This window comes from Brachypodium distachyon, chromosome 3 (genome assembly GCF_000005505.3).
Source record: "Brachypodium distachyon strain Bd21 chromosome 3, Brachypodium_distachyon_v3.0, whole genome shotgun sequence".
Classification (NCBI taxonomy): domain Eukaryota; kingdom Viridiplantae; phylum Streptophyta; class Magnoliopsida; order Poales; family Poaceae; genus Brachypodium; species Brachypodium distachyon.
Window position 1 is genome coordinate 55,772,633 of NC_016133.3, and position 24,900 is coordinate 55,797,532.

Genomic DNA, 24,900 nt, shown 5'->3' on the forward strand with positions numbered 1-24,900 from the left:
CGCTTTTAGAATACTTAATCGTGTGCTTGAATGGTGATTTGATGATTGCATTAGAATTTCCGGAACGCTTGAGCACTACTAATAATGCTGGGTACTACTCGACTAGAAGCTTCTGCGTGTGGTAGCTAGCAGCAAGACAACGATTAGTTCTGAGTTCTGTCTCACGAGTGTTCTTGTAAAGCTAGCCAAGCTCTCTGTGAGCAGAGACAGGTAGAGATGGAGACGCAGATGGAGCCGAAGAGAGCCGACGCGGTGGCGCCTCCGCCGGCGGCGATCGCCGGCGAGCCGGCCGGTGGCGGCGGAGTTGTCGAGAGTAAGACCGTCTCTTCACCTACTCCAGTTCTGCTAGCTTTGATTTTTGGCGATGTAGTGATGGTACTGTTGACGCAGATTCAAAGGCCTCTGTTTACAGATTTCAAGCACTTGTCCCCATTTATCCATGATTAGATTAATCTAGTCCAACATTCAGAACTTGCCTACGGTGCTAAGTCGATCGATTCGTCTTGCTGCAGACGCACCCCCACCAGCACTAGAACCAGCACAGGAAGCACTCCCCCCACCAGTAGCACAGGAAGCACCTGCAGCGGGTTCAGCAACTGACAGAGGTATGCATATGTATCATTTCAGTATTACAGTATTGCAGTATTGCTCTGCTATAGCTCAGCCATGAACGGAACGAAATGAACGGAACTCGCAGACAAGGTGCTCGCCAAGGTGGAGCTGGACCGGAAGCTGTCGATGATCAAGGCGTGGGAGGAGAACGAGAAAAGCAAAGTCGACAACAGGTGACTCGACTCAACTCAACTGTAAAACCTTAATTTGCACAAAGTTAAACCAAGGGCGTGGTTCTGTGTCTGTCTTGATAACTGTCGGCAAGTGTGGCCGCGCTGCAGAGCTGAGCACAAGATGTCGTCGATCCTGTCGCGGGAGAACACCAAGAAGGCGGCCGTCGAAGCCAAGCTCCGAACATATGAGGTCTTAGTTTTACTCTGAACCTTCCGTTCCTTCCCGGGCCTTTAATTACTGGTGACATTCTGTCTGTTCTGTCTCTCAAGTCTTGTGTGCGGGCGGCTCAGTTTTCAAGATCATAAGTTGTAACATGATTGTTTTCATTGCAGGAGAAGCTGGAGAAGAAGAAGGCGGAGTACGCGGAGAAGATGAGGAACCGGGCGGCGAAGATCCACAAGGAGGCGGAGGAGCAGAGGGCATCCGTGGAAGCGAGGCGGCAGGAGGAGATGATCAAGTGCCAGGAGACGGCCGCCCAGCACCGGTCCAGAGGGACCACGCCTGCAAAGAAATTCCTCGGCTGCTTCGGCTGATGATCACTGATCAGGCAACTTAACGATAGAGCACATTGATGCATACATACACACGATTAAAAACCACGGCGAAATTAAGTAGTTCCACTTGCTTGAAGATGTGTTGGTTCTTGCTTTGTCTGAACATCAGAAGCTACGATCGAATCATGGACTTACTGTATCTAAGGTAAGGGGTTATATATGATGTTCTTGTCTTGTGTAATGCGTGTGTGTAAATTAATATGTAATGCGTGTCGGTCTCGGTGCCCGGGTTGTAATTTAAGTGTGTATAATAAGTGTGTTTGTATTTGGATTTGAGAAGTTGGGCTGCAGGATATTTGGTTGCCTGAAAACGACTACAGCAAAGCATTGCAGCAAAATTACAAATTTGTTCTCCTGCCACAGAACAACACTCGACAGTTGACACTTCATCAATGAAGATACTGTAACACAATATTACGGTGGTAAGACAAGCCATGGCAACCAGATCAACAAAAATATGAAGATCAACGAAGATAACACAACATGAAGAAGCCATGGCTAGCAACCGAGACGAATTCACAGAAACACAATCGTAACGGTGACAAATATACCAGCTGACAGGGCATCACAAATTCGAATTGATAGTCTCCACCATAGAACACCAGTTTAGAGTTTACACATTCTCGAACGAACAAGTCGAGAAATACCCCACATCTGAACAAGTTGGATCTATCAAACAGATTGAGGATCCTTTGATTAGTTTCCTTCCACATCTGAACAAAGTAGCCATGCAGGTTCAGACATGTCAAGCATAGCAGATTGCAGGCCTAAGACAGGCTTCAGAGATCTCGGAAGCGACGCTTCAGCTTCCCGCGCCGCTGCTTCACAACGGGCACCTCCATTGTGGATAGGGTTTGTTTCAGTTCATCGAAACGCCTTATGGCGAGCTCCTCCAGCTCAGGTTCACCATAACAGAGGCGTATCATATTTAACATTCGATCATACACAACATACTGCCTGCATGAGCTGCAAGTTTTTGTCTCCGGATGACCGCGATGTTTCCAACAGAGCTTGGGTGTCCAGCGTGGCATGATATGAAAACTTGGTATCTCTAGCACGCCCAGGTGGATCATCACCTGAAGTTATTGTTGTTCACAAAGCAAATAGGAATAGCATAGTCTGAGTTAGTTGAAACATACACAGTTTACTGGTCTATCCTTGTATGCAGGAGAATGCTGCAGTAGAAATGGACAGAAAATAATAATATGAATATACAATTGTTACCTTAACAGCATGGCAGCAGAGCATCCCTGTGTGCTCAAATCGCTTACACACACATATGAATGCTCCACCGTCTTCTCTAACATTGACCTCATGTTGCACCATAGACCATTTGTCCCTAGTTTCAGTTTTGTGACGCCTTGCTATGTACCTCAGGTTAGGGATTAGTACCTCCACCTCGTAGAATTCAGATTCGCACAATGTTTTCCTGAACATTTCATACATCGTCCTCGTGTACACCTCGCTGGCATGCTTCTCAATTGGTAGATTTGTTCTGAGAACAATCTCATCCTGCACAAAACGAGATATTCACCCTTAGTCTCAGTTCACCTTGAATACCCATATAGAGAAAGATATTAGTTTCCCAAAGCTAAGCTTACAATACTAGTCCTTTTCCCCTGGAAAACCTCTATGATGTTCAGATTGACATGCAGTTCCTCGTACTGCTTGACAAAAAGATCCATGGAGCGATCTGGTGGAACATACTTTGCCAGCAAGCGTTCCACAGTCTCACTCTTCTGCGTGCTGGTCTGTTTAGCACAGAATATGTCTCTGAAGTATGGCTTTGCCCACTTGTGCCGCACTTCGTAGATTTGCGTCAGAAATGGGTGATTCTCCAATCCATACTTGTCTAGTAGCATCTCCCATGCTCTTTCGAACTCATTGGCCGTCAACATGTCGTCTAGAATTCTGTGGAACTCTGTCTGGAAACTCTGTGTAATGAGAAGCAAGGAACTCCTTTGCCCTGTGAAGGACATGTCACTTGCACCATCTGTGTGTGGTGGATGGCAGTACCTCCAATATGGCATCTTCCATTGCCTGGCACTGATCTGCATGATTTGACATAAAACGAGTTAGTTGGTTCGTTGTGCTACAAAAATAAATAAATACATAAGAAGAAGTGTGCAGAACAACAGCGATCTCACTCACCGGTTAGTATAGTTTGGGGGTGTTTCCCGCCCATTAATTCGACAAATGTACTGAACACCCATTTGAAGCTCTCTATTTTCCTATCCCTCATTAGCACCCCGGCAAGCACTTTGGTCTTGAAGTTGTTGTTGACACAAAAAAATATGCCGAATGTCTTTCCATACAAGCTCGGTCGGTAGGTGGTGTCGAAGGTAATCGCATCGCCAAACCATTCGTACTGAAGGCGGCATGAATTATTGGTCCAGAGTAGTGTTTTTACTCTCAGTTCATCATCAATCTGAACTGTATAAACAAATCCTGGATCCTCTGCCTTAATCTCATGAAAGGCATCCATGGTCTTCCTAATATCAGCAATGTGGTCAGTGCAGGGCACGGCGTTCTCTGTTCTACCGAAGAGGGACCCAATGATCTTGTACATTTCCCCCAAGTCGACATTGTTTTCCTTTTCCCTTAGTTGGCGAATCGAGTTCTTAGTGTCCTCGTTGATATGTCTATGGGAAGACCAAGCCGAGTTCTCTTGACATGTCTGCGTAAGAGTGTGCGTATGCCCGGCTCGATGTTTGCTCACATACCATCCACCGCTTTCGGTTCCCAGCAAACGAATCAACGCCGTGCATTTGCACCTAGCAGACGAACTGTTCTCCTTGGTTGGTTTCCCCTGTAGAAGAAACATAACATTTTCAGAGTATTGGTACTGATTTGAGCTCAAGATAAGAAAAATTTGAACTACCTTAATTAGTACTACGAGGGAAGGGGGGAGGATAAATGAAATGTCATTAAATTACCGCACACACGCAAAGAAGTTCCTGCATTGATCTCCTTCCTCGAGCATTCACCCTACTCTTCCCGTGCTGAATCCCGAACCCAGATTCCCAGGAATGAATATTGTAGAAATCATAGGCCTCGTGGAGAGAATCAAAGCAGGTTCCAACTGTTGGATTCACCACCACCTCAGTTTTTCTCTCTGCGAACCCCATCATTGCCTTCTCCAGTGCACTAGCATCCGGAGGATATCCTAGCTGCACCCTGTACAACATTACCGGTAACTAGTTCAAAATGGAGAAATTGATAGTACAGTAGCAGATTAACCAGTCAAACTGAAGAATACAATAGTACATACTTTTTGACGAACCAATCATACATAATCATTTACCACAAATTGACGGCACAGCTAGCTTCTCTGATTGTAAAATACCTTTAACCCCCAAATTAATCTGCTTTGTTCAATAAGTATGTCACGAACTCACAATCATCCAACCGACCGTCCAAATCTTCAGAGATACATACAACATGCCAATATGCAGAGACAGAAACGACTAGCAGCAAGCCAGCAAGTGGAATCGATTTAGTGCATGAGGTTCTCTTCTCCCGGCCCCCCAATCAAGCCAAGCAAAACTCAGAAATAGATTAAACACATAGCAGCGCATCGCCTGAAAGATCAATGCTACTCCGTATTATTTTTTTAGTTTGGCTCTGTACATGGCTGCGTACCTAGGAGGAGGAGGAGGTTCTGAGGCAGCTGCGGCGAAAACGCCATGCGGATGCGGCGGGGGCGGCGCCTCCATCCGGATCCTGAAAGTCACCGGACCAGATGAAGAAGGTTAACAATGCACGTGCGGAAGGAACGCCTAGAGAGAGTACACCCACTGGCTGGCTCACTCACCCAGCCAAGAACTTGCGCCGGGGATGGGTCTGGGTCAGGGTTTGGGAGGAGGAAGAAGAAGAGCTTTGTGGCTAGGCAACCGCAACTGCGTAAATAAAACTGAAAATGCGCAGGTAATAGCGGATTCAGAAGGAAAAAAATAAAAACTATCCTTCACAGTCTTCTCAAGGAGGGAAAAAGGTCGAAAAGGCTACGCAGGTTATATGGAGTAGGCGTCAGGAGAGAGCAATGAACAGTGACACCTCTTGTAGACTGTGCGAACAGACCAAGCATGTTACTCCGTAGGCCTGGCCATGAGTGTATATTGCACTGTATAACATCTGTAGGTATATACTTGGATTGGATGGAGCCAGCACAACTTTAGCTAAGCACACCTGTAAAGGTTTTTGCAAACGAGAATTATAACGAGCGCACGTCTGCTCCTTGGTCAAAACGCGCGACGCCGCATGATCCAATTGATTGACTGGCCAGAGTTGCATGAGCTGGCTTGGCCGCGGGACGTACGTGCTCCAGTGCAGCTGCAGCTGCTTGCACACATGCATTTTTTTCTTTTTTTTCGCTAAGCATCATTAAAGGTGGAAAAAGACTGCTGACTGCACAAATAAGAAGATGCCAAGTTGATCGCTGAAAATTAAAATGGTTTGTAGCTAAAACCGTCAGCCCCGTTCTCAATCCATTTTCATCGGTGAAATCGTATCGACGAGATCTTCAAATCTAGACTCGGGTTGGATATGTTTCGACAAAAAAAAGTTTGGAACATTTTGTTACCATGCTGTGAAACCCCAGGTTTCAAGTAACTAAATTATATAAATTAATCATCATATTTCACAAAAATAATACCATGTCCTTTATTACAAATAAATATTTCGAAAATTACAAACAAGTCCCTTTAGTTTTACATTTCAGCCCTTGGGCATTTACTTAACAGTTAAGAAATTTTTGGTGGGCCCAATTGCATGTTTGCCATTTGTCACACCTTGTTTGCCATTTGGCTCCCTTCCAGCAAGCGGAGCGGAGAGGCACGTGTGTGCCATGCATATGGGCTACCCTACATCTGTCCTCGCAACACAGCAACACTACACACTATATATACCTCTCCCTACTTTTACTGTTTGTCTTTTTACCAGCCACAGCAACCTCCACCGACCAATTTCCACCTCCTCTGCCACTTTCACTTTTCATCTCCACCGTGTAAGCCTTCTTTGCTGCAGAACTGGGCAGGTACTGGAATTAGATGTAGTGATTGTGCTAATCTAATTGCTTTGCATGCTTGTTGTTTGTATAATTACATTAGAATAAAATGCATGTTTAGTGAGTAATTTATAAAGCTAAGCTAGAACCCATGTGTATGCTATGTGAAAACTATGTCATTTTGCTACTAGGGAGTAGAACACATCTACTTACTAGTAATCACCATTTTCGTTGCTCACCCAAGTCAGGCATATAGTCATCAGAATCAACACGAGAACTCGTTTCCCTAGTATGCTAAAACTTGTTGTCAGTGAGAGAGAGAGATGGACTTAGCTTTTCTTAGGATACTTAGCAGTAGGCCACGCGCCGGACCGCCGGTCCCAACATCGGCGAGCTGGGAAGGACTAGGCGTGACCCCAGCCTCGCCGTCGTCGGCGACGGCCGCGGCACCTAAGCCGTGCCGAGAAGCCATGGCAGTCCTCGTCGATGTAGTGGTGCGTGCTGAAATCGTAGGAAGAAGCGTCGTGGTCACCGGAGACGATGAAGTTGGCCGCGCCGGACCCGAGGGAGACGGCCGCGGCCATGGCAGCCCAAAAGCTAGGGTTGCAGTCACGGGGTAGGTTGGTGGAGTTTTCTAGAAATTAGTTTGGGGATCTAGAAGAGGAGGGAGAGAGGAGTCTAGGACTGGCCTCAGCTTGGCCAGGCATGGCCGGACTAGGGAGATCCAGGCGACGCTGCGGTGGCTTGGTGCTGCGCTCGGGTCCGGAGAGAAAAAGGCAGAGAAGGAAAGGGGAGGAGGAAGAAAAGCGTGTGCGTAGGAAAGAAAACGAAGGGCCAGGCCGGTCGGGAGTGTTCTGCTGGGCACAGGACACTGTTTCCCTTTCTACTTTTCTTTTTCTTTTTCCTTCACACCTCGATACTTGTTGGATAGGGTCACAGGGGTACTACCTGCTACTGCACACACACGCTAACACACTACGCTAAGTGCTATTAGCTTAGGAAAAACTAGTGCAGTGTGTTGCATGTATGTCTTGTTTATTATTATTTTTTCACTTATTAGAATTTCGATTAGTAAAGTTTCAAATATGTTTATGAATTAAATATTAGGAGTTGATTCCAGACAAGTAGGACACCCGGACGGTGTTTCCGAATTGACCGGAACGCTACCAGGCAAGTCGCATCCTTTGAACATGTCTTCGAAAATGATTTTATGAAACTTGGCTTATTTCAAAATTCTTGCATGCCACCCAAAAATAAGATTTATAAATATGTAGGCCGACTAGTATGGTCAGTACTAGGTAGGCCGACCTGGACAGGGTTACGGCTTAAGTGTAATTCGGTGGATAGGGAGCTGAGGGTTCAGAGCAACCCGGATAGGGTTGACGGAAAGTCAGAGCTCTTCTACATAGGGAAACCATATAAGGACAAACCAACTGGCGCTTACTTCAAAAGCGGCGCAGACCGTACTGACCATAGACCTGGAATGGGACAGGCTGAGCCGAACCACGCCAAGTAGCTGCCTCTGCCTGGGTGAGAAGGTGATTGTATCCGGGTAGGTGCAGACACCCTAGGGCGGGACCTACCGGTCAGGGGTCTCGACCCGTGGGCCTACGTAAGGCAAGGCGGCGAAGCAGAGGTAGTGTACGTTCTGGTTCTGGTTCTGGTTCCTTGGTCTAGTCGTGTGCATATGATTAGTGCGCTGACGAGGATTGACCACGTGATGCTATGGGCAAAGCAGTACACCTCTTATCAGAGTTAAATGTGATATCACTCCTAGCTTCCGGGTTTGGAAGTGGGTCGTGTGGGTTTTCCTCTAACAAAGGATGTAAGATCCCACATCGATCTGCTGCCAGCAGATTTTTCAAATAAAATATGGTTTTCAACGAAATACTAAAAGAAATAACTTATTTTCGAATATAATTATTTTTGGTCCGACGGCTTGATGGTCGTCAAGGTTAACTCATGCATAATGATTTCCGGCGGCTTGCGGAGTACGTATTTTCATACGTACTCAGACTTGCTTCATATGTTGTTTTCAGAACCAATGATCATGGTGAGCCCCGACGAGGTAGAGGCCGGTACTTATGATGAGTCCGGTCCTTACTATGAATATGCTGAGGTGGAGTATGAGTATGAGTATGAGGATGCCGCTGGCGAAGATGATGTTGCGTAGACCACCAGGAGGGTAGTTCAAGATGGCCTAATAATGTCTAGATTAGAGGCACCTCTTGCCGTAGTGAGACTTGGAGACACTTTGAGTGTCCTTGTAATAAGACACCGTCTGCGAACGGTGAAGGTTTCTATTGTACATGCTACTGTTTTCCTCAAGTTGATCTTGGCGCAACTCTGTACGTGACGATTCTTCCGTTACGCTGACTTTGTCAAAGGTAACGGGGCGTCACACATGCGATAATCCATAAGTCGCCATATATAATACTGTGAAAAATGTTTCCACATGATGACTTAGTACTAACATGGTGGTCACTTCACATATTATGGTACCGTAATTTTAACACATGAATCGTCATACTATTTTGTATGTAGTTACCACATGGTATGCTAATATTAGGGGTGGCAACTTAATATATATCGGGTGGCAACTTCATAAGTTCATATATATCCAATGAAATGCTAACTTTATTGCACAAATCACAATAATCCTATTTTGTATAGAGTCAATTATCTCGTGGTATTTGTTAATATCGAGGATGGCAACTTGATATATTATCAAGTGAAACTAGATATATTATCGGGTGAAAACTTCATATATATTGGAGATGCTAACTTTATTATGCAAATCACCACCCTATTTTGTATGGACTTACCCTATGATATTTATGATATTTATTAATATCGGGGATGACAACTTGATATATTAGATGGTGGCAACTTCATATATATTGGGATGCTAATTTTGTTGCGCAAATTGCCATCATATTCTGTATGGAGTTACCATGTGATATTTGTTAATATCGGGGATGCCAACTTAATATATTATCGGATGGCAACTTCATATGTATTGGGATGCTAATTTTACTGCACAAATTACCATCATATTTTGAATGGAGTTAACCCCGTGGTATTTGTTAATATCGGGGATGGTAACTTGATATATTATTGGGTCGCAACTTCATATATACTGGGATGTTAACTTTATTGAATCATCCTATTTTGTATAAACTTACTTTGTAGTATTTGTTAATATTGGGGATGGCAACTCGATATATTGTCGAGTGGCAACTTCATATATATTTGAGTGCTAATTTTATTGCACAAACCATCATCCTATTTTGTATGTATTGACCCCATGGTAAATTATTATTAGAAGGGTGCCAACTTGATTATTAATGGTTGGTATTTTTAAGACAAAATCATTTTTGTCGAAACATATAAACATGGGACCTAGTTTCGAAGAGTCTGTCGTGACGAAGCAAACCACGAAGACGGATCGTAAATCGAATATACCGTTGAAGAGTTATAACATTTTGAAATTTCAGTTTAGTAACCTGTATTAGAGCATTTAGGCTCCCTAGTTCGTACATGCCCTGGATTTATTTTTCACTGTGTCCGTCTGCTGCCGAGCGTCTGGCTGTCCGACCCGTCCGCGCACTGGAACCAACGCGCGAACGTCGCGCACGATCGGTGTCCTTCTTTTTGCAAAAAGAAAAGGCACACTTTGTAAAGGAAATGACATTTTTCCTTCTCTTTGATGCACTACGGACGGTAGTCCAGAACGACAGTGGTCAGAAGTCATCCAGCCATGCCACTTGCCAGTTGCGACACCGTTGAGGGCAAATGTCTTACAATAGCTCAAGGGTCTCTTTGGTCGTAGTACACGGGACATGTTGAATCCTACAGAAAATAAGAATACAAGAATCAGTAATAAAAATTGTTTGGTTGCATAACAGGAAGTTATAAGAATTGTATATGAAAGGTTAGTGTGTGTCAAAATTGTCGTAGACACAAAAATATTCCAAGAGATGTAACATTTTCTTGACTGGAAGAGGTCTAACATTTTGCTAAAATTCATATACGATTGGGATGATACGAAAGCAATTTACAGGAAATTTGGAGGATTCATTCCTTTGAATCAAAGAGTCTATAGGAACACACATTGTACATGTATTCGGTTTGTAGAAAAAGTAATATCTTAGGAATTTTATTAATTTCCTGTGTTTTTTAGGAAAATTAACATTAGGTATAACCTCTTATTTTTTCATAGAATGAGGCTAGGCAATTTCTTAGGATGCAAGTGTCACCTTATTACAATCCTATTTTTTTCCTTATGTTTTGTTTTCCTCACTTAATATGGGAAGGAGGGAGTGATAACTTGCATCGTCCCATGTTCAGACAAGAGTCAACAGACGATTGTGCCCGTGTCGTGTGCGGAGACGACTGATCAAATGTTCGCTCGATACAATACTCGTTTAATATAATAGATACTTCCTCCATCCCATATCAAGTGACTCAAGTTTTTCTAAATATGGACATTTCTATATACTAAAATACGTCTAGATACATGTAATATTTCGGAACTTAATATTGGATGGGGAGAGTAATAATAATGGATAGACTCAAGATTTTTTTTTAAGAAAACACCATATAATCATAATGTTTGTATACCATGTCAAAAGAAAAACCATTTCAAAATCGATAGAGTTCAATAACCAAGAAAAGGACAAACACAACTATGAATAGTAGCTAATTCAACGAGAAGCAAAGATTGCAGACGACAAATGCACCGAGTCTACTCATGTGTAACTCAATTTGGATCATTTTGCTAACACACGGAGTTTCCAAAAGGCAACTGATGCCAAACGTAACACGGCAAGTTTGAACGCAGCACTCAGCTAGCAGTACCTTTGTTGACTGAGCACACTCTTTCCTGTCAAACGGAGCGGCCGACCACATGAAAAGCCCACGGTCCACGGATGCTCGTTAGTCCAGCCAGTCTCCACGTCAGCACTTTAGCATGGAAATTATGAACCAGCACAGCTAACCAGTCAGTGACGCTTCGGAATAGACCAATCCATCTCCGAAAGCCCCAAAACTTAGCTCCTTCGAGACCGGGCACACCACGCCCGCGAGGCCATCTTCCCGGTAGCGATCATATCTTCCGTCGGTTCAGTATCATCAAGTATGGCCATGTCATCTTGTTTCTACTCTGTTAGCTCATCCCCAACTTCTTACTCGATTCCCATAAGCAAAGAGTTAGCTGATTATTCTTGGTTATGATTATTCTTTGTTACAGACTCTGTTTCCATTCAATCGCCATGGGTCCTGCCAATCTCTTATTCCTCCTACTTGCAACCGCAACACAGCTCTCAGTGGCGCAGCTGCTGATCCATCGCACAGCAAAACCTTCGACAGTTTGGATCAACACCGCTCACTCCTACGGTTACTATTTGGACCAGGTCCCCGTCCTCACCTGTTATCCACAGCCACAAGCTTCCTCTGGATTTAAACCTGCTATTACCGCAGGGTTCTTAAGCTTATGTGTCTCTGACACATGCGATGTATACCTCTTTGCCGTCTTCCTTGTCCATGTAGTCGACAATAGCACAAGGGTGGCGGATAGTCCGCAGGTGCTCTGGTCTGCCAACCGGAATCGCCCTGTCAGGGAGAAGGCCACCCTTGAGTTTTCCTCAGATGGAAATTTGGTCCTTCGTGATGCTGATGGTAGCCATGTCTGGTCAAGCAACAGCTCGGGCCGGTCTGTAGATGGCATGGTGATCACCGAGATTGGCAATCTGGTTCTGTTTGATCGGAGGAATGCAACAGTTTGGCAATCATTTGATTATCCTACAGACACAATGGTCCCTGGACAGTCACTCGTGGAAGGTATGAGGCTCATAGCAAGTACATCTGCAACAAATACGACAGAGAATCAGTTGTATGTCACTGTACTCCAAGATGGATTATATGCTTATGTTGAATCAACACCACCACAGCTCTACTTTTCATATAATTCGATCATTTCTAAGGTAGGAAATGATCCAACAAAGGCTACATTCATGAATGGAAGTCTCAGTATTGTTGTGCGGCCAGATGTGAATGATAGTATCTCACTGCCAGCAGTTAAATCCACTCAGTACATGAGATTAGATTCAGATGGACACCTAAGGTTGTATGAATGGTCTACTGCAGGATCGACTGCAGTGTATGATGTAATGGTGATAAATGTTTGTGATTACCCAACAGTCTGCGGGGAATATGGCATATGCTCCGAGGGGCAATGCACTTGTCCACTTGAGAATGGTTCCAGTTCAACCTCCTTCAAGCTGGTGGATGTGCGGAATCCAAATCTTGGTTGCACACCACTAATTCCAATCTCTTGTCGGGAAATACAAAGCCATCAGCTATTGACTCTCACCGGTGTTTCTTACTTCGATATGAACTACAAGGTTGTGAATGCAACAACCGAAGATGACTGCAAGCAAGCTTGCTTGAAGAATTGCTCCTGCAGAGCTGTTATATTTAGAGTTGGAGAATGTGTGTGGCTAACGAAGGTATTCTCCTTGCAATCTGTACAGCCTGGTTACTCCTCTGCTTACCTCAAGGTGCAGCTTAGTCCCCCTATTTCTGCATCTACTTCAAACAAAAAAAAGATCTTAGGTGCCACACTTGGAGCTATTGCTACTACTCTTGCGTTGCTTCTCATTGCTATTATTCTCTATCTACAAAGGAGGAGAAAGTACAAAGAGAAAGGTGAAGAATTTTATTTTGATCAGTTACCAGGAACACCAAAAAGGTTTTCTTTTGAGAACTTGAATGAATGCACCAAAGGATACAGCAAGAAGCTCGGAGAAGGTGGGTTTGGGTCAGTTTTTGAAGGGAAAATAGGTGAAGAGAGAGTTGCAGTGAAACGTTTGGAAGGTGCTAGGCAAGGAAAGAAAGAATTCTTGGCAGAGGTCGAGACTATTGGCAGCATTGAACACATCAATCTTGTCAAGCTGATTGGCTTTTGTGCAGAGAAGTCTGAGAGGCTTCTGGTATATGAATATATGTCAAGGGGGTCGCTTGATAGGTGGATATATTACCGTCATAATAATGCCCCTCTTGAGTGGTACACCCGTTATAACATCATACTGGATATCGCAAAGGGCTTGTGTTATCTTCACGAAGGGTGCAGGCGAAAAATTGCTCACCTCGACATCAAACCACAAAATATTCTCTTGGATGACAACTTCAATGCCAAAGTGGCTGATTTTGGACTATGTAAGTTAATAAATAGGGATCAAAGCAAGATAATGACTGTGATGAGAGGAACACCTGGATATCTGGCACCTGAATGGTTGACGTCGCGGATCACTGAAAAAGTAGATGTCTACAGCTTTGGAGTTGTTGTCATGGAAATAGTATGTGGACGAAAAAACATCGACGACTCTCAGCCCGAGGAGAACGTTCAGCTCATAAATCTATTACGAGAAAAGGCTCAGAACAGCCAATTGATTGATCTAATCGACAAGCATAGTGATGATATGATCTCACACCAGGAGGAAGTGATTGAAATGATGAAGCTCGCGATATGGTGCCTACAAAATGATAGCATTCAAAGGCCTTCAATGTCAACGGTGATCAAGGTATTGGAAGGTGTGATGAGCGCAGAAACTTTCGAAGCTAACTCAATAATGTTTGTTCAAGATAACCCATCCACATATTCAGTTCCATCTCAAGCATCAATATTATCTGGCCCGAGGTGAAACAAGTGGCTAATGAGTAGTAGAAATTCAACTTATGGCCTTATGCACTTTAGATTTTATGTCCTAGTATCATATTTGTTGTACTTTGGAAGTACGTTCAAAATGGCACCAAAAGAACTTTCCAGCTAATATGTCATACATTGGTGGAATGATAAGTACACCTTCAGTAGCCGTGAGTCGAATAGTAACTCTCCTGTACAAGAAAAGTATATATTTTGCATTGTGTTTTACTCCCCCATTTATATTTCCCCTGTCTGGAATTGTTAAATTCTTACAATATGAACTTTTTTTGTTAGTTTTTACACTTCTCTTTGCGGGTAAATTATACAGTCAAGCGCCACACCATTTGTCTAGAGACCAAATTCATAAAGATGATGGCAAATGAATACCTAAAACCTCGAAATCCTACAGAGATCCAGAGTTCAAAGTATCCAAATGAACAAGCAAACAGTACATCTTAGTTAAGAGCAAAGCTAAAGACGTACAGTACTTACCTCAAATCAACCTGCAACAACCAACCAGGGAATGAAGGAACGAAAGAGCATATCAACTAATTAAAATGGATGAATAAATTGATAGTAAGCACGCGAAACTGAAAAAATTAAGCTCTCCCTATATAGATTTGTTTACTCCCAGAAAACCAGATCAACCCAGAAAATAAAATATCATGTCAAGCTTAAGTAGTTTCATTCAGGCAACTGAGAACCAGCAGAAATGCAAGTTTTTAACTGTGGCACAATAACAGATTCGATTTTACTGCAGAACAAACATAATAACAATAGATTGTGAACAAGCTGAGATTATAATCTATGGCGTTTGTGCCAGCCATGCTTAATTAATTTTGAGGGAATTAAGAACCAGCAGAAATGAAAATTTTAACTGTGACACAATCCTAGTTTTTTTTTTACCAAGTGACACAATCCCAGTAGCTGTACTACTCATCACATTCGGCTTGGCTGCGTATCAAACACAACACCAATCCATTCCGAACTGAAATAATGGTTGTACTCGATCTGTGGCGCGGGTGCTAAATCCTAATGGGGTAACGAGGGGCACTCACGGTACGTGTCCAGGCTCGCGGCATACATCGGGGCCTCTCCAACCACGGAACAGGTCGCTCGAGCGGTCGAGCACTGCGTCTGGAGATGCCCCGGCTGGGCCGCACCGGAGGCATGCGAGCGCCCGCCGGCGTGGTGCAGTTGGCCCGCGAATGCCGCGTCCCGGGGCAACGCGAGAAGGGCAGGCTCGGGCGGTGCGACCCTGAGCTGCTCCGGATCGCCGCAGTCGCATCCAGGATTAAAGGAGCCGGCCTCCGCCGGAGGACGACTATGGGACCTAGCTCGATAGAGGGACAGGAATGAGAGGAGGAGGAGGAGGAGGTGATGGGCGGAAAGCCGGGAATCAGGAGGGGTGGCAGGCTGCGGCGGGGGGTTAGGAAAAAGGTCACGAGGCGGTGAGCGGAACGGAGGCGGAGAAGAAGGGTTCGGGAAAGGGGGCAAACCAGCCGGCGTACCGCTCTGATTCGGTAATTCTTCTCCCGCACGTAGGCACGTGCCTTCTTCAGGTTAACAAAAGAGATAATGTTAAGAATTACTCCCTGCCTTCTAAAAATATAAAGGATTATACATTTAATTGACTATCGATTTTTCTAATTTTTGATCAATTTTATGAAAAATAATCTATATCATTAGATTTATTATGAATTTTTTTCATATTATCTTGATTTGATATTGTATATGTTTGATGTATTTATTGAAGTTTGATCAAATGTATTATGCGCTCTACATCTTGAAACTAGATGAATGATAAATAGGAGTTAGAAATTCCAACTGAAATTCTCACCTCCAAGGAACTGCTTAGACCTCTCCTTTTCCTTCCTGCAAACTCCCCCCCCCCCCCCCTCCTCGCCCCTTCAATCGCCGCCTCTAACTCCACCGCTCACTAAGCTGCTACAGACAACACTGACGAGCGTGACTGACAACGCATGCAAGGTTCAAATCGTCTGGACACGTGTAGCAACTCGGGCTCAAGTGGTCCACGCACTCGAGCTCTTCCTTCTTGGGAAAACAAATCATCGATGCGAGACAACTAAGAAATCTAGCACCACAATTTCAACTACCACGAAAAGAAAATAGAGACAATTTAAGCAGTAAGCTAGTTGTCAGTGGATGAAAGGCGAAAGGAAATTAGAAATAGACGAAAAGTATATGTAGGCCGAGGAAGTATAAGGGCATTTCCAACAAGTTATAGTCATTGTTACTTATATTTTCTCCCTTACTCTTTGAGTTTAGGTGGAGTATAAAGTTGGAGAGGTATTTTTTTGCCCAAGTAACACACAAAGACTAAAAGGACCCGTTCTTTCCGGCTTCTCCGAGAAGCCGCCACCTAATTAAGTTACCAAATTAGTTTGGTATAAATTATTTTGGAAATTTAGCTAAATCTGAGATGTGGTTTCTACAAAAAGCTAGATGAGGACAGTTTCTAAGAGAAACCCAAAAACCGAAAAGAACGCAGCCAACGCAAGGAGATAAGTTGATGGGAAAAAAAGTATTCTGAGTGGATGTAAACCGAAAAAGGTTGTCTTAAAAGAGGACATCACATGATTAATTAGGGAGAGAGAGTTTTTTTTAGAGGAATTGGGGGGGGAGAGAGATAAGCAGGGGAAAGAAAAAGAGATAACCCCCGAAGGAGATCCTCTTCTTATTTTTTCTGTGGAACGCAGCATGGGCCGGAGATCGGCCCAAAGACCAGAAAACTGGGATCTAAAGCCAGGAGTTCTACACGTGATCGGACAGCGGGAAATGCTGACAGTGTGACTGAGTGAGAGAGATCGAAGAGGCCTGGTGCTGTTTTATTGTGTGTTTAGCCTACCAGTAGCAGTTACACCCTGGCTGATGGAGCCGGAGCCAGCAGTTTTAATTACGTGCTGCAGCATGCATAGCTAGAGTCCAATACACTCCTCCAATGTACATCCGTCAGTTTGTGTTTCTGACATCACAGCACAGCAGCGTCTTCATCACACCACACGGACCGCATGAGCGCAATCGCAGCGAGCAGTACCGTGTTCGGTCCTGCTCATCGACCAGTCTGTAGTCTGTACCAGTCGATCTCCCTTAATTTGTCTCCTCACACTCTAGCTGCTAGATTAGGGCGAGCTAGAATCGAGTAATTCGGCATGCTGCCGTTCCCAAGGACGGCGGTCGTGCCGCCCCATGGCACGGACACCGGAATCTCAGGCTCCTCCTCGTCTTCGTCGTGGTCGTCGGCGTGGGCGATGCTGCTGCTGGGCTTCGTCATCCTCGTGGGCCTGCTCCTCGCCGCCTGCCTCTTCTCCTCCGCCGCCCGCCGCCTCTTCTCCCTCCTCCTCGGCGCCTCCCCCGACCTCCCGCCTCCTGCTTCTGCCGCTGCCGCCCGCCGGTGCCGGCCCTCGGCGACGGACCAGGCGGCGGCGGCGGCGGCGGAGCTGGTGGGGTCGCTCCCGGTGCGGGCCCACGGCGGCGCGGCGGCCGCGGACGCGGGGGACGACGGCGACGTGTGCGCGGTGTGCCTCGGGGAGCTGCGCGCGGACGAGCGGGTCAAGGCCATCCCGGCGTGCGGCCACGTCTTCCACCCGCCCTGCATCGACCGCTGGCTCCTCCTCGCCGCCGCCGCCGGCCACGCCTCATGCCCGCTCTGCCGATGCCACCTCGGCCTCAAGCCGCCGCCGCCGCCTGCCGCTGCTCCTGCTGATGCTGCCAATTCCCAGCGGCAGCAGCAACGGGAGGACGAGGCGCCAGCGCACGCGTCTGCCGCGTGAGTCACACGTAGGCGGGCGGCGGGCGGCCGCTCCATCGTCGGTGCCGACACAGTCCAAGCGTCCAACTGTGTCCGTCTTTGACAGCAGAAACCTCTTGTGTTGTGTTTGGTTGAATACAAGGTCAATTTTTTTTTGCATGCAACATTTTATTTTTTGCCGGTCGAGACGATTTGATTTCCATTTCCCCAAGGATCGAAACAACATGACAGGTGTGACTTTCCCTAAAAAAAAAACATGACAGGTGTGACGTCATCAAGGTAAGAAACATCCAACCAAACTCTAGCGTAGCTAGCTGTTTCAGACAAGCTGTGTGGTAACTCTGGGCGCGAAACCAAACTTCTAGTCTCTCCAGTAGCATCCTGTTCGCATGATGATGTTAATGAAGTCACCAAAGATCACAATTGTTGAAGATGCAACCCTTCAGTAATCAATAAAGCGGCCTGTTGGCCTTTGCTAAAAAAAACCAGGGTGTTGACGCTTGATAGAAAAATCGCTCATGTGACAGTGCCAACAAAACTCAACACTAAGATTAAAAAAACAGACTCAACACTAGTTTAAGACACCAGAGACCAGTTGAGTCAAGGATTAAGGATCTAGTATATCATTTGGGAGAGTATCTCTTGTACATGTTCTGTTGTTGAGGACATAAATACAGTGAAAGAAGTTTACATTGGGTTTGGGATACTTTTCCTTCCAACAACCCCATCCTGGCCTACTACCCACCGAAAACTCTTTCAACAATCAATGACACCACGCACGCACGCGCCGCCCTTTGCTGCGCCCCCAACAACAAAGGCAACAGATATCTGTAGAACCTGTAGATACACAAGAAGAGGAACAAGGGGCTGAAGAAGACAAAAGGGGCTCTAAAGAAGAAGAAGCAGAGCTCTATCTCTTTCTTTCTTTTTTTTCATTTTCTCAAGAAGCTTCCTGCAGCAAAACTTTTGCTTATTTCCCTGTCGTTTTTTTCCACAAATTTACAGTACCGCATATGCACGGACCACCTCCACGATCAGTGCCCGGCATAGCGGGCATTTGCCGCCACTTCGCACCAGCTCATTTGCACATTTTGAGCAAGTACACATGTGCCCGCATCTGCCGCCAGTCATCATGACAGTTTAAACAAGTCAGGCCAAAGTGGTTTAAAAACTACACACAAGATATGTTTGGCTACTCATAAAAACCTGAGGCGCTAAGTGTGAGCTAACCTGTAGAGGAGAGAGTCAATTTGTGTGTCGCAGCATACACAGCAGGTTCCTTTCCTCACTTGATCCCATTTTGACCCGTCATCTGCTGGATCCAGCGCATGCCCTGAAAAACAAAAGGAAACAACTCTTTGAGTGATTCAGATGATGTATGATTTATGCAACAGAAGAATCGTATGCGAAATACGGAAACATGACCAACCAGAAAACATGCTAATGTCTATCAATATCATAATTATCTGAAACTAGGGAAACATACACGTAAAAGAATTTTCAAGGGTGTGTCCCCTATCAGCCCTTGTTTTTGGTGTAGAATATCTTTATATAAGAGACAACAGCATAAATAAATGCCATCACTATCCTAATATTTCACAAGGGGAAACAGGAATACAACCTTCAGGTCCCGGAAATCGATTCAAAGCTGCTGATACTTCTTGTCTTACTGAACGTTGCAATTCCAGTTGCATGTCCATGCACGCCTCCAGCATCCTTTGCATGTTGCTCATCCCTTGTTGAAGTCTACCCATGTCAGCTTTCAGATCATTAATAGCATCCAATTCCTGCAAAAATACAGAACAAGTGAGTCATGGCATGAATACAAATATGGTTTAAGTAAGAGGAACAAGATAACCACACCACATGATTTTTAGAACACCTATATCCACTGAGTCATGGCATGGCAAAAAAAAATACTTTTTACACAGAACACTTGAGGAAAACATAAATCTATAGTTGGATCGACAGATTGGGGAAACATGGTAAAACGAAAACAGCAGAAACTAGAATTCCATTTTATAGAAGAGAACATTAGGCGGAAGCTAACGTACTTGATGCACTCTGTGTCTGCTGCTCCAGTTGTTATGGCGCAAATCTCTGTGCCATAGTGGCTGTCGCGGTGGCAAAGGAGGGGGAGGAATAATGAGGGCAGGTCTGTTTACAGGAGCTTGGAATTGCCGAGTTTGAACATTCCTTGCTTGCTCTTGGTTATCGTTTGGTGCATTCGCAGTCGGCATGGCTGTATCAAGGTTCCAATTGAGGGGACCACGTCGTTGCACATATGACCTTATTAATTGCTCCAAACTTTCACCAAAACCATTACTAAGAAGATTGGAGACACTTCGCCTGCCAGAACAAGTTTGAAATAGCTTAAGAATTATGACAAGACAAAAGAGTCAACAAAGATAACATTTCGAAGAAATTTCTGCGCTGAAGTCAAAATACCTGCTAAGTAATTCCCTCAGTTCCATGCTGTACACATTGTCATCATCAGGTGGAATGAACCTACTTTCAGTTCTAACAATGGGGACTGTGTCAAGTGCAGAATCTTGGTAATCATCTTGCCAGTTCTCCTCGGTACCATGAGACTCATCATCGTGCCACCCATCATGCTCCTCTTGGAGATGTCCATTCTCCCTGTCATCATCCTCCAGAACTTCACTGTGCACCTCCTCTGCATTATCTTCCCAGTTTCTGTCAGCGGCCTCTGCAGTTTCATCAGGCCACCTATCAAGCCTGACATCCAAAGATGGCTGCCAGAATCTTGTGTCACCTTCAGTCTCATCTTGCAGCTCATTATCACCTTGAGATACTTGCATCTCAACCATATCACCCAATGCTATAGATGGTGACTCCACTTCAGCATCATCTGCATTGTCCTCTGGTAAACCCACATTCTCAAGCATAGTTTGGGCTGTATCCTCACTATCAGCAAAGTCCCTGACGTCAGCCTCCCCTTGAGTTTCATCATTATCTAGTAATCCAACACTTTCGACCACAGGAGCATCAGACTGGCTCACATCTTGACTACTTACAGCACTCTCTAATCTGAAAGAAATATGTTCAGTCACATGTTCATTAGCTTGTAAGAAAATCTTAAACTCTCTAGATATTTGTCACTTGCAAGTAAAAAGGCAATTCAAATTGTCACTTGTAAGTACTCTGAGAAACAGGAGCGCTACAGCAAAACACAGAGGTTGGTACAATTGTGCCGAAGATAAAACTGCATGAGCAGGCACAGTACCAGCAAATAGTTGGTATCACAAACATTACTAGAAGAAGGAAACATACAGCAGGTAGATTCAGTTCAAGACCATAACTTCCATCATATGCTAGTCAATATCATTAATAACATTTCACGGTACTAATTAGGACAAATATGGTAGGTGAACAAATCTATAACGTGTAGTGCAAGAATGGAGAGTTATGGCAGGACCAGCATAATTAGCACTGGCACGGTGGCACCGGGAGCCTTACCTGTAATTTTCCAATGCGGAAAATTTCTCAATGGTTGGTCTAGTTTCAGAAGTGGTTTCAGGCCAGTCCTTCAGATTATAATTTTTTTGAACCCTCCAGATAATAAAAGGAATTTAGTTCAATAATACTATGAAAGCAGACAGGAATCACCTGATTTAACAACATTGGCCTGCTAAAGTAATCGCAACCCACACCCATAAGCTTCTAGAATCTATCTTTGAAAATAATAAACTGGTATGGTCATTTACATGAATGACATTCAGTAAATAAGAGGAAAGCTAAAAACAATATGTTGTTTTACTATTTTTACGACTTCCATAGTTATCAAGTACACTTGTAAAGCAGGACATCCATTACACTTGTAAAGATAACAGAATTGATGGTGGCATGTTCCTCCTCCTGCCTGCTGAGCATGATTGTCAGACAAAACTCACAAACCTAGCAGATGCACTAAACTCTAAAGTCCCCAACACAACAATAGCACAATCATAACTAGGCCTTTAAGGATTTACCCCTTCCAACAAAGTAAAGCTATAGCCCAATACTCAATACTCCGTGCATAGAATGGAATTATGGGACAGATACTTCACCTCAGGAAAATAAGATTTATGTGCCGTACTTCAACACTTCCAGGGCCACTTCATAAATTCAAAATTGCGAAACCAAGCTACGGTTTAACATGTATAAGCAACAGTTAACAGTTTCACAAGGAAATCTACGAGTCCAAAAGTGATTGAAAATATTAAATGTACAGATACTATCCTTGTCACCAGGTTGTATATGCAAGTATTCTTTAAAATATGCTAAGACATGTGATAGGATGAACAACAGGGATCATCTTCCAAACCAGAAAACAGGCATAAATATCTCTTCCCCATTTTGCAGTAGAAAACTCTACATTCAGGTGAATAGGTATTTATCACTATGACGTTAAAAATGGCAGCTTTATGCCCATATGCTCATACATCTGTATCACTGCAGCTCAGGACAACATGGAGCAGTGCGTCAAATGAGCAATGTGCTGATAACCTAAAGAATGTATATACCATATAATATTGAGACACCCAACAATACGGAGGGACCACGCGCGCACACACACATTAGCTTATGCATGTAGGGCATAGGCTACATAATAGAAGAGTGTAGCAACTAGCAACCAGTATCTCTTCCAAATTTCCTACACTAGTTTCCCAACATTCCTTCTTAGTCGTGACATGATGGTGGAAGAGAACCATCAAACAAAGAGTTATGTTGCACTAAAAGGTTAGAATGGGCGACAGGCGGCATACTTGCATTCTGTAGGAAAAATACCAACCAAAATATAGCTACTATTGCCACTGTGAGTTGCAATTGCAATGTCTGCTAACCTCAATGTGGACACACGATGGCTCTGCCTCAACTGCCCGAGCTCCCTCGCTGCCACAGATGGTAGACGCTCCTCCTCCTCAACCGGAAGCACCGCATTCCTCAAGAACCTTACCCTGAGCAATCCCTGCAAACAACACATTTCTCAGACCATCGCACTCGATGTAGCAGATAACTGATTCATCTCATGCAACACAATGAGATTCCCACCTGAATGCGGCTGCGGCTGCGTTGCGGGAACTGTGATACAATGTGGTACCCTGATAGCCCCTGCAGCTCGCGCTGACGCTCCCGGGCCATCCGAGTGATGACATCCATCCGCGCCTGTCGGCCACGCAGCCGAGGAGGCTCAGCTCGCCTCTCCCTCTCAGCAACAGCACCACCCATCTCCTCCCTGCGCGAGCCTGCACGGGAGTCACGCGGCTGACTGGCCATCTGTACCCACTCCCTAACGAGCCTGACCCTCTGCCTCTCAGTCTCGCCAAGCCACTCCCCTGTGGCTGTTGCTGCCGCAGCCGTTGGACTATCCGTGGACGTCGTGAGGCGGCGGGCGATCTGACGCACGCGCTCCCGGTGACGGTCAGGGGTATTCGGGGAAGGCTCCCGGTCGAACGGCTGGCCGGCGTCGGTGCGGCGGTGCTCGAGCTCGCGCCACATCTGGAGCAAGGAGGACGGCGCGGCAGGCGAGGGCACCTGCGGCCGCGGGGGCGGCGGCGTGGTGGGCGATGACAGGAGGAACGCCGAGGGGTCGAGGGTGGAGACCGGGTGGAGCCGCGTGATTGCGAGGAGCTCGGCCTCGCGGTTGCGACGCTCCACCTCGCGCTCCATGGACGACAGCACCTCCTCGGCCTGGCGAGCAACCCACCGGCTGAGCAGGCGCGACTCCCGCCTCCGCCGCCGCGCGGCGGACGACTCCGCCTCGTCCGCCTCATGCGCCGCAGCGCCTCCCGCTCCTCCCCCTCCACCTCCACCGCCCACAGCAACGGAGCACGAGGACGACGACGACGACGGCGGCGGGGAGTAGCATCCGCCCAGGTGGTCGCAGACGAGGTCCTCGAGGTCGCGGCGGAAGTCGGCCGCCGCGGCGCCCATGCGGTGGTGGTACTCCTCCATTTCCAGCAACCTAACGCTAACCCTAACCCTAGAAGAAGCACCAAAAGCTAGCCTGAATCAACTCCAGCGGCGGAAATGGGCGCTAATGCGGCGGCGCGGGAGGCGGATTGGGGATTAGGGCGTGGTTGGGGGCGCGAGGAGGACGCATTTGGGAGCGATTGCGACGGTGATTTTTGGCAGGAGGGGGAGAGAAAGAGGAAGGTGGGGGGAATGGATTGGATGGATGGTGAGGAGGAGACGCAAGTCGCGGGGAGAAAGGAGAGAAGAACAAGGAAGACGGAGAGGAAGAAGAAGCGGCGATTTATTATTGGAGTTTTTTTTTTCTTTTTCCCTTCTTCTCTTCCTTGCCTTTCCTCTTTGTTTGGGTGGGATGGGAGCTCGGCGAGGCGAAGGAGGCGAGTGGATGGCGAAAGGTGTAGCTATTTTTGATACGGCCACACACGCTGCTTGCACCACCACCTACTTTTTTATTTTGCAATTTGGCTTTGGTTTTTGGTTTTGTGATTCTAGGAGAAGCTGTGTTTGTGCTTGTGCTGTTGCTTCGTATGTTGGCTTTTATATAGGGCTGCCGAGATCGGTATTTACGTATCTCTGTGCTGGCGGGATTGTGTATAAGGCTGTGCAGATCCATATTTACGTATCTTCGTGCTGGCAGGATCGTGGTTTTATGAATGCAAGATACGAATGGTTAATTCTCGAGATCACGATCCCGCGTGGTATTGTATTGAATTTGTCTAGATAGGGTATGAAAATCGTAGGAGACGACAATACAGACCGTGACAACTCGGTTCGTATCTTTGTGAACTTGCATACGGGTACATGTATTGCCAGGCTACGATCTTGAAATAGTAAGAAAGTATGACGTCGACAACTCACTTTGTATCTTTTTGATCATGAGCACACATCCGACGGATCTCGCTTCTTGAATTTCCTTAATTTCACAATCTAGATTCCATGTAGTGCCAGTAAAGAAATCAGTGGACACTGTCTTAAATTTGACAGACTATGACACAAACCTGCGACACTTGTATTTCGTATCTTTAATCTCACACGTAATTGCAGTGAGTTGTTTACATCTCATGTTCTATAAGTAGCAGTATGAGTGATTTGTCGCTGATTT

At 45.5% G+C, this 24,900-nt stretch overlaps 5 protein-coding genes and 1 long non-coding RNA gene across 9 annotated transcripts; 2 read left to right on the plus strand and 4 right to left on the minus strand.

Moving 5' to 3' along the window:
• Positions 1–31: 31 nt before the first annotated feature.
• Positions 32–1,619, plus strand: LOC100828001 (remorin). Its single transcript, XM_010238578.3, has 5 exons — positions 32–313; positions 513–605; positions 698–785; positions 894–975; positions 1,119–1,619. Exons 1-5 carry the CDS (start codon positions 217–219, stop codon positions 1,317–1,319), a joined length of 561 nt encoding a protein of 186 aa, XP_010236880.2. The 5' UTR covers positions 32–216; the 3' UTR covers positions 1,320–1,619.
• Positions 1,620–1,895: 276 nt separating this feature from the next.
• LOC100844375 (putative protein FAR1-RELATED SEQUENCE 10) lies at positions 1,896–5,458 on the minus strand. Of its 2 annotated transcripts, none has more exons than XM_010237694.3 (7): positions 5,155–5,458; positions 4,983–5,063; positions 4,277–4,517; positions 3,492–4,149; positions 2,942–3,391; positions 2,565–2,852; positions 1,896–2,416 (listed from the first exon to the last, which is right to left on the minus strand). In XM_010237694.3, the coding sequence occupies exons 2-5, from the start codon at positions 5,054–5,056 to the stop codon at positions 3,321–3,323; spliced, it is 1,044 nt and encodes a 347-aa protein (XP_010235996.2). In that variant the 5' UTR covers positions 5,057–5,063; positions 5,155–5,458; the 3' UTR covers positions 1,896–2,416; positions 2,565–2,852; positions 2,942–3,320. The 2 variants fall into 2 exon arrangements, with proteins under 2 accessions (XP_010235996.2, XP_024316211.1); XM_024460443.1 differs by having other exon boundaries at positions 4,612–5,063.
• Positions 2,465–3,238, minus strand: LOC112271708 (protein FAR1-RELATED SEQUENCE 5-like). The gene is made up of 3 exons (XM_024461478.1): positions 2,942–3,238; positions 2,733–2,852; positions 2,465–2,515 (listed from the first exon to the last, which is right to left on the minus strand). Exons 1-3 carry the CDS (start codon positions 3,236–3,238, stop codon positions 2,465–2,467), a joined length of 468 nt encoding a protein of 155 aa, XP_024317246.1.
• A 5,517-nt stretch (positions 5,459–10,975) lies between the features above and the next one.
• Positions 10,976–15,585, minus strand: LOC112271812. 3 transcript variants are annotated; one of them, XR_002965266.1, is made up of 2 exons: positions 15,109–15,585; positions 10,976–12,210 (listed from the first exon to the last, which is right to left on the minus strand). It is a non-coding gene; the product is annotated as an uncharacterized LOC112271812 (long non-coding RNA). The 3 variants fall into 3 exon arrangements; XR_002965267.1 differs by lacking the exon at positions 15,109–15,585 and adding an exon at positions 13,618–13,757 and having other exon boundaries at positions 11,077–12,210; XR_002965268.1 differs by lacking the exon at positions 15,109–15,585 and adding an exon at positions 12,540–12,680 and having other exon boundaries at positions 11,077–12,210.
• LOC100828304 (G-type lectin S-receptor-like serine/threonine-protein kinase SD2-5) lies at positions 11,360–14,309 on the plus strand. The gene is made up of 2 exons (XM_014900589.2): positions 11,360–11,482; positions 11,597–14,309. The coding sequence occupies exon 2, from the start codon at positions 11,619–11,621 to the stop codon at positions 14,046–14,048; it is 2,430 nt and encodes an 809-aa protein (XP_014756075.2). The 5' UTR covers positions 11,360–11,482; positions 11,597–11,618; the 3' UTR covers positions 14,049–14,309.
• A 2,832-nt stretch (positions 15,586–18,417) lies between the features above and the next one.
• On the minus strand, positions 18,418–24,117 carry LOC100844988. Its single transcript, XM_003570389.4, has 7 exons — positions 22,878–24,117; positions 22,670–22,794; positions 20,271–20,873; positions 19,877–20,171; positions 19,444–19,609; positions 19,053–19,155; positions 18,418–18,939 (listed from the first exon to the last, which is right to left on the minus strand). The coding sequence occupies exons 1-7, from the start codon at positions 23,778–23,780 to the stop codon at positions 18,822–18,824; spliced, it is 2,313 nt and encodes a 770-aa protein (XP_003570437.1). The 5' UTR covers positions 23,781–24,117; the 3' UTR covers positions 18,418–18,821.
• Between the last annotated feature and the right edge of the window lie 783 nt (positions 24,118–24,900).